Source organism: Grammomys surdaster, unplaced genomic scaffold, assembly GCF_004785775.1.
Source record: "Grammomys surdaster isolate TR1022 unplaced genomic scaffold, NIH_TR_1.0 149, whole genome shotgun sequence".
NCBI classification, from domain to species: Eukaryota; Metazoa; Chordata; class Mammalia; order Rodentia; family Muridae; genus Grammomys; species Grammomys surdaster.
Window position 1 is genome coordinate 9,322,544 of NW_021604607.1, and position 9,272 is coordinate 9,331,815.

The window sequence follows — 9,272 nt, forward strand, 5'->3', positions numbered from 1 at the left end:
GAGTGTGTGTATTCGTGTGTACATGTGTGTGTGTACATGCATGCATGCGTGTTAGCAGCACTTCCCATGCTGAAGTTGGGGTTAAAGTTCATTGTAAAACGGTCCACATTTCAAGTGTATTAATTAATTATCCATCTGTTTTTAGACATGGTCTCACTATATCACCCAGGCTGGTCTGTTATTACTATTCTGAATTAAACCTGCATCAGGCTCCTGAGTAGCTGGGACTAAGGAGTGTACAACCACGCTATTCTTAATGTTGAAAAGTAACAAAAGAAAGCCCCTTGAATTCCCTGCAAATATACTGTATAGATTTTATGATCCTAACAGGTATAATTTTCTGATATCTTGGTGCACGGCTTCCAGTTCCAGTAGCGAAAGTAATTTCTACCCTTAAGGGCCAGTGACAGAAGATTCTTGGGACTTGACTTCTCTAGTCCACACTGTTTATCAAAGGCTGAGAAGACTTAGATCAGATAGTTTGACCAATGTGCCCAGAGTAGCCCAGCTCTTTAGCAAGTATTTATTAAGTGATAATTACTTCCAAATCCTGGTAGAAGCCACCAGAGGAGGAAGATGGGCTCACTCTCCAGAGTGCACACACACTAGTGAGAAAGAATGCAAGACAGGATGATGCGTCTTTGAAATCAAAGAGTCCCAAGTCGTTTAAGAAAAAGAAGTACAAGGCACAGTTTGGGGCTAGTGGTATGGCTCCAGGGGAGAGCCTGTCCTTGGTGTGCTAGAGGATCTGGCTTCAATGCCCAGCACCAAAACTGAAAACCAAAATGTTCCCAAAAGAAAAGGCATAGGCCTTCCCTTGGCACTGACCAGCTGCCTCTCAGGCAGGGCTGTCCCCTGCCCAGTGTTTCTACAGCACTCAGTCTGCTCTCCTCAAAGAGGACTTCCCACACTGGGCCTTGTTTATCGGCCTGTTGCAACACCAGGCTATGCTGAGAACTGCCCTGAAGTCTGGTACATCGCATTGCAAACCCTGTGCTTTATGGGTCCCTGGAGCTTATCTCAATGGTTACCAAACAGGACTCAGTAAACACTCATTAAGTAATTAGGCCAATGAGTGGTACAGTTAGTGAGTGAACGGGGGTGAGTGGAGAGACAGGAGTCCAGCTAGCTCTCCTGACGGACTGGCCTACAACTCCCCAAACGGTTCAGTGAGGGGTGGGTTGGGGTGGGCGATGAAGGGGGGAGAAGAGAGAGACCGTTCTCCACTTCCCAGCATTCCTTGCTTGCTCAAATTGCTGAGAATTTCCTCATTTTTTTAATGAAACCAAATATGGTGTATCAGGGTAAATGTGGCCAGATGTGTACACTGGGGAGGATGGGGGGTGGGGGAAGGGGGGATAGGGGAGGGTATTATGAGTCTTTTTCCCATTCTTTCTTACTTTTGCAAAGAACAACTTGGCGCCAAAGAATGGCCACTTCCTGGCTACTGTCAAGTAAATGCGCACGCAGTCAGCCGCACTGTGTCCCCGGAGGGCCATCCATCTGGTCGAGAGTCGCTGGTAAAGCTGCCTAAACAGAAAAAAAAAAAAGAAAAGAAAAAAGGGCAAAAACAAGAGACAAAACAAAACCATGAGTGCAGTGTCATCCTTCCGAAGGCCTGTTCACAACACCCCCAGCCCCTTGATCCCCTCCTCACCCTTCCTAAAAACTTTCACCAAATTCTGACACTGAAGTGCTCAACACAAACTAGTAAGTAAATTCTTATCTCCTAGCCAGCTAACACCAGACCAGCATAAGTCAGGCTGCCAGGTAATTTCTCCAGAGAATATTTTCATTTTTCAGAATTAAACACTACCAGTGGTGTCCAAATGGTACAGTTCAGAGGAATGCTGACTGTAGTTATCCTCAGACTGAACCCAGGACTAGCTATCACCACTGTGTAGCTAACACCTTCTTTATGATTAGAATTAATCAGGGATTGAGATTAGATGGAACAATGGTTTAAATTATGGTAATTTTTACTTAAAAAGTTGTTCCAAAACTGAACAATTACTGGTACACACCTGTAATTTCAACATTTTGGAGAGAAAAGCTGGAGGATCAGGTGTTTTGGGTGAGCCTCAGCTCATACCAAGTTTGAGGCTAGCCTGGGCTACATGAGACTGCCTCCAAAACAAAACAAAACAAAACCAAAAACAAACAAAACAAAACAACCCATATAAACTTATTTATGTCACCATAAAATATGTAAAACCTCTTGGGATACACTGGAATGAAATGTATCTAAGAAAAGATTCATACAGAAATTTTTGCTAAATTCCTAGTGCAACCCCACCCCTCTACAAAGCTGAAAACACCATCTTACCTTAACTGTTCCTCAGAGCATCCTTCTCGGTACCGTTTAGGGTAAAATTTCTCTATGACTTGTTTGAGGGTTTGATTTGCTTTGCACTGGTTAGTCACAAGCCCAGCTGGAGTTGAGAACGGTCTTTCAAAATCCCCAAGATCCACCTGAGAGGAAATCCCCGGAAGAGAAAATACAGGACAGTGAGAACAGCGTTCAGAAAGAAAATTACTTTTGCTCTTTCGAGACATCCTTTGTGTATGTAAAACACAAGTCTATGTGTCATGATTGTGTGACGGTAAAATTTATAATCATACATACAGGTTGTTGTTTTAAACAAATTTCCCTTGAAATCTATCCTACAAGGAATTCCGTGACAAATATTTCCACCCCGTTTCCTTTTGGAACTCCTGTCCTGAGTCTCTTTTCGTGTTGTCCTGAGAGGATACTCTGGTGATGGCCACTTGAGAGAGAAAGGTTTATTTTGGCTCTTGGTTAGTTCCATTTTACAGTCCACCATATAGGGAAGCCACAGTGGTCAAGTGACATCCGTAATCAGGGACAGAGAACAATGGATGAATATCTGTATTTCTTTGACCGTGGACAGTCATGTGACCTGTGAACTCAGTGAAGCCTTCTCCCCTTAAGTCACTTTTATCAGAGTATTCTTTCGCAGCAAAAGAAAAGAAACGAAAAACCTCCGCAGTAATTGCTAAGAGAGAGCAAGCCTATCACTGAGTCTAACACAGGACAGTTTTGTTGTAAAGGGCTACTCTAATCACTGGAAAATATGGTGAAATAACAGTTAAAATAAAAGGGGAGGAAAAGACTAAGAAAATTTGCAACAATATCAGTTGGGCTTCGTAAGGGGCTCATTCATATAATGGCAGTAAGACACACAGTCTCACTATACTCCTTCTAGTTTTTCTCTGTCAATGTTTCTGAACTCACCAAGGCTTCCTATTAGCTGAATAATCTTATGAATATAGCTCTTCATAGCCTGCTCTCCCCTGATGACAGAATGTTTAGCCACTACAGATCACACAACAGCCATCTCTGAAACCTACTTATCTGACTGTAACTCCTCCAATTACCTACAATCCCTGCACCCAAGACCATACTCAGATTCCACTGAGAGTCGGGTGCTACAGTGAAAGCTGCGAGAGAGGGAAACCCTCCTCCTGCAATGACTTTACCATCTGGTAGGAGGGACAGAGGCATAGTCAAATCCTCTGATAAACTATAACTACTGCCTCATACAGGGTACCAAAGGGTGCTCAAGGAGGAAGATGAGATGGGGATCATTTGGATGATGCCCTACTAAGCATCCTACCCACAGTACCTCCCCAACAAGCAGCTGGAGGTCCATCAGGCCCCAGTAGTCTCACTGAGTGCTCGTGTTCTGTTGTAAAGGTTGCCCTCCTCAGTTGAGGCTGTGACACAACCAGCATAGAGGTTCTGAGGAGCTCCCTCTACGCCCCCTCTGTTCTAATTCATAAGCTAATGGGTTACTGTCTGAACCTTCACCGAGCTTTGCCCTTCCAGCCTATACCTGTAAGTTTTGAGGTTCTTTAACTCTGTCTACACTTGTTGGTGGAGTATAGCTCTACCCTACAGCTCTTATTTCTTACTGTTCCTGGTTCCTAACAATTTCCTGCTTCACAACCATGATGTCCTCACAGAATAGAAAAGCTGTCCACCCAACCATACCAAAATCCTTCCCGAAGGGCAAGTCGTACATTGTTCCTGCCTATCAGCAGGGAGTATTCACACAGTTACCTGCAAAACCCAGACCAGCCCCATAGCCTCTGACAACAGCTGCCAGCATCGGTACACCATTCAAGACGACCTACCTCTTAGGGAGCCTTTTGTGGTTTGTTCAAGTTCAGTATCTTCCTATCTAGAGTCTGACATACCATTACAATCAGGGTTTGCAGCAAGTCAGCTCAGATAACCCCTCCATGCCCACACAAAACACGTGCTTGACTAGACACTCAACAACTAAGGGATTGTCTTAGGATTGCTGTTGCTTCAATGAAACACCATGACCAAAAAGCAAGTTGGAGAGGAAAGGGTTTAGCTTACACTTCCACATCACTGTTCACCACAAAGGAAGTCAGGACAAGATCCTGGAGGCAGGAGCAGACGAAGAGGCCATGGTGGGGTGTGGCTTACTGGCTTGCTCAGCCTGCTCTCTTATAGAACCCAGGACTACAGCTCAGGGACGGCACCCCCCACCATGGGATGGGCCCTCCCCCATTGATCACTAATCTAAAAAAAAAAATGCCTTCCAGCTGGATCTTATGGAGGCATTTTCTCAATTGAGGTTTCCTCCTCTCTGATGGCTTGTGTCAAGTTGACCTAAACCAGCCAGCACAGAGGTCGACTCCAAGTGCGCGTCCATCACTAAGCTTCAGCATTGTGCTGGCAAGATGGCTCAGTGGGTAGAGGCATTTGCCTTTCCTGTCACCTGGCCCCACGTGGTAGGAGAAGTGTCCTTCACAGCTCCTGTGAAGTGTCTTCTGACTCACTCATTCACTCAATGTTTTATTTTTTTTAAAAAGCCATGCAACATCAATAAGGCCTCCACAGATTCAAATCTGCAAAAGAGTAAGTAACTTAGCTACATTGCTTAGCTTGTTTGTTATGTTTTAATTTATTTTTAAATGTTATGTATATGAGTACACTGTCACTCTCTTCAGACACACCAGAAGAGGGCACCAGATCCCATTACAGATGGTTGTGAGCCACCATGTGGTTGCTGGGAATTGAACTCAGGACCTCTGGAAGGGCAGTCAGTGCTCTTAACCATGGAGCCATCTCTCCAGACCCTCTTTATTATGTTTTAATCTTCCAAAAAATTCAGAGGTGACTGCAGGTGACTGCCCAGCCACCACCCTTACGTGTACTCAATTCACACATCTTCTTCCAAAAACAATGCTCTGAGGAAAAAATGGAATTTTTCCTTATATACAGAATTTAAAAGCATTCTTTGACTGCTCTTCCAGAGATCCTGGGTTCGATTCCAAGCACCCACATGGTGGCTTACGGTGATCTGTAACTCCACCCTCAGAAGGTCTGATGCCCTCTTGTGGCCTCCTGGGACATGGTATGTATGTGGTGCACACAGACATAACATTCAGGCAGAACCTCATACACAGGAAATTAAAAAACAAAATCTCAAAAAATTTGAACTTAATTTTTCTTAGAGAAGTTTTTTTTTAAACAAAATTAAAAGCTAAGGAAAGAAGGTAACTTAAATGTTAGTAAGACAAGAGTGATTTTCATGGAGAATTTATGACTCTGGAAAGGTGACCCCTAGACCAGCCAGCAGCATGGAATCTCTCTGATTGTCTAGAAAGTAAGGGCCTGTCCCTTCCCTTGTCTTTACCATTTGTATCAAAAGAACACTGAGTACAGCAAGCAAGCTTTAAAAAAAAATTTGAAAAAAAATTCTAAACGTATACTCAGTTACTAAGTGTCCATTCTTCCTAGAACAGTGGGGGAAACTGCTCATGGGAAAGACTGCTAAGTAGGAGGGGCAGGCACGGTGGTGGCCCTTGGGGAGGCCCCAGTCACTGATGCAAAGCAGAACCACAAGTCATTATGAGCCACCATTGTCAGGACACACATATGTGACACACCCCAGAGACTCCCCAGAGGACCCCTGGAGCCACCAGGAGGGATTCAGAAAGGTTCCCTGGTATAAACACACCTACAAGGGGAGCTAAAGGCCAAGATGAAATTAGCAAGTGACAGACCAGAGGCAGAGCCATTCCAGACATCTGAGAAAAACCAGTAAGATCAGGAAAGTCTGACGGAAGCAGAAGCGATAAACAAGTGCAGGATTCTGCGCAGACTCAAGCTCCAGGTAGGGATAGCATGGATGCTGGGGCTGTAGAGGCAGCGGCCAGGGCAGATCATGAATGACCTGAGGTGTGAATGTCTTTGCTCTCTTTGTCAGGTACTAATGCTGTGTAAACAACTCGCCATGGGTAAGTGTCACCATACCAGCTTCTGGTCTCAGGCCTGAGGAAAAGGACAGGTTTTTCTTCTTGTCTCTTTTGGGGTACGGCATTTGCCATTCAATCACCATCCTGGTTGGAAGCTCGAAGAGTTCCTCGAGGAGAGTACATGTAATATTTACTGTGTATAACACTGTAGAGAGGACAGCCCTTGCAGAAGTCTCAGCTGTGAGCAGCATTACAGGCAGACATAAACGAGCCTGCCAGTGACTCCACCCTGTGTCACAGCTGTCCCACTAGGCTAAGCTAGCAGAAGCCACAGAAAACAGAGACTAAATTCCTTTTGCATATCTGCTCGAATTACTTTTGGAGCTTTTGATTACTGTTGCTGTGTGCTTTTCTGCTTTGTTTGTTTTTGCGGTAAGGTCTCAGTATGTATTCCAGGTTGTCCTAAAACTTGCTATGTAGTCCAGGCTTGCCCTGAACTTGTGATCTTTTTGCCTTTGCCTCTCAAGAGCTAGGATTATCAGCTACAGGCATTCATCACCACATTCAACTTCAAATCACTTGTTAGGCATCAGTGGATAACTGGGAAAATCCCTCAAGCATCCGTGTGAAGGATAACTTTGTGGAGGACCACACTGGAGGGAGGAACGGTGTGGTTGGGGAGCAAAGGACTTGAGGCGGGTCTGAACCGCAGCAATGGAGGTCGAAGAGAGAGGGGTGAGCAGAGGAAGACGTAGGAGCTCAAAGTGAAAAGACGAGGTAAGGGAGGGAGAACAGGAAAAGGCAGTGGGGACACTGGAGTGGAAGCTCCCCCAGAGGACTGGGGGGAGATGATGAAGGTGTGGAATGTAGCGAAGGGGAAGTGACGGGCAGTCTGCAGGGCCCATTAGACCGGTATGAACTGGAGTGCAGAGATGTGGGAGTCATCACCCTGGGTCGTGGATGAGCTAAAGAATGATTGATGTGGGGCTGGGGATTGAGCTCAGTGGTAGAGCGCTTGCCTAGCAAGTGCAAGGCCCTGGGTTCGGTCCTCAGCTCTGAAAAAAAAAAAGAATGAATGAAGTATTGGATGATGTGCCTGGTGAGAGTCCACGCACTATAAACTCGGGACCCAAGCATCTGTCCATGGGGCACGTCACAGGAAAGTTTATATGCTCCCCTCGGCAGACTCGGGTATGCATTTTACAACCCCTTCTTGAGGATGAAGACTTAAAGGTCTAGGCCCATTGCTGCCTGGCAGGGATGACTTCCTGGCCTCCTGCATAGGCAGGCAGGACCATGGGTCTCCATTATAATCCGGGCTTAAATGGAGAGGGCTGTGTAAGTTATGAGACCTTCCCAACGCCCTGCTCAGCCTGCCTCCCTGCTCAGCCTGTCTCCCTGCTCAGCCTGCCTCCCTGCTTGGCCTGCCTTCCTGATTCCAGGAACACGCTGGGACTCTAGCAGACCCCAGGACAGTGAGGATGACACCATGGGTGGCAGAATGGGTACAAGGACAAAGTCCTGATGGCACTGCAGAGATATCAGCATGTGATATTTACCTTGTGAGAATCAAAATTTTTTCCCTTTTCCTTTTGAGATAGGTTCTTGATAAAGTAGCCCTGCTGGCCTTCAACACACGACTTTCCTACATCAGTCTCCCAAGTGCTGAGATACAGGTATATATTCACTACACTTCTGTCTGGTTAATTTACTATTATTAATTTGTGTGTACATGTTAAAGAAGTCCAAACTTGCTCCTAATTGATATGATAGGTATACAAAAGAAACTGCTTTGGCTTTATCCAAGTGCCCCCTAACCCTGTTCTATTGACAGTGTCTTTGGTGCCACCACGGAATAGTGCAGAGCCTCAGACAACATTTTCAAAAGAACTAGGAAATGTGTTTCCCTTTACGGAATGTCGAGTCTTACTCTATGCCAGTGCACTGTCAGGGTCAGATAGAACCTGTAGTACCAATGTAGTACCAATGCCTGCAGTTTCTAATGGCTTCTTAATTACAGCAAAGTGAATCCTCCGGCTTGCTGAAGGTGCCCTGTTTTATTGCATTTAACTGAGGAAATCAGCACCGTTCCCTCTCCTCGAGCTAATTTAGACAACATGGAAGTTACCTGAGCTAAAAGCGCTGCCATTTCTAGTGCCAGATCCTTGTTCAGAGGAAAAAGGCCATTTATAATCTGATCATTTGTCTGATACAGCAGCAGCAGCTTCTCTCGATCGGTCTCTCCACGAGTTTGTGTTGAGAAATACAGTCTGAAAAAAAAAAAAGAAAATTTCTCATGATATTTTAATTTTTGATTTAAAATTCTACATTTATTTTGTGTATGAATAAGTATGTATGTATATGTATGTGAGTATATGTGTATGAGTGTGAGTATGCGTGTTTATGTGTGTGTGAGTGTGTAAGGGTATGTATGTGAGTGTATGTGAGTGTGTGTGTGTGTATGTTTGTGTGCCATCTCACTGTACCTCTTTTTCCATGGCAGAGACAGAACCAGGCACAAGCTGGGCAGATGCTCAGCACTGAGCTGTACCAACCATCCCACGGAAGACAGAGACGATACACCACACAGTTTTAACACACCACTGCATGATACAACGAAATGTGTTATGTCTACAGGGAGAAAAGGACCATTGCACTTTCTAGCATGTTCTAGTTTCCAGCATGCCTACCAGGTTCAGCCTTGGAAAGAAAATTGAACTGCTTTAGCAAAGAAGGGAAACCAATCCCAGACCCACACAGTCCGGGAACGCAGCGAGTAGGAAGAGAAGGCTCAGACTCCTACGAGAAACAGCTTGGGCCTCAAGAGCCAGACAAAGCTTTGGAGAACAAGGAAAGCATTGCAAAGGTGAGCAAGAAGAGTCTGCACGCCACGGCAGGAAGGCCAGCCAGGCGTGCAGTGCGCACCTGCAATCCCTGCACTCAGCAGACACATGCACCAGCCAGGCATGGTGGTGCACACCTGCAATCCCTGCACTCAGCAGACATGCACACCA

At 45.4% G+C, this 9,272-nt stretch overlaps 1 protein-coding gene across 2 annotated transcripts in view; it reads right to left on the reverse strand.

The window, feature by feature from the left end:
* Plekhh2 (pleckstrin homology, MyTH4 and FERM domain containing H2) overlaps positions 1–9,272 on the reverse strand; it is a 96,168-nt gene that overhangs the window by 6,237 nt on the left and 80,659 nt on the right. For both annotated transcript variants that reach the window (XM_028765117.1, XM_028765116.1), the window contains 3 exons: positions 8,387–8,528; positions 2,327–2,472; positions 1,401–1,530 (listed from right to left, as the gene is read on the reverse strand). In XM_028765117.1, coding sequence (XP_028620950.1) covers positions 1,401–1,530; positions 2,327–2,472; positions 8,387–8,528 — 418 coding nt within the window. The remainder of the gene's footprint in view (positions 1–1,400; positions 1,531–2,326; positions 2,473–8,386; positions 8,529–9,272) is intronic.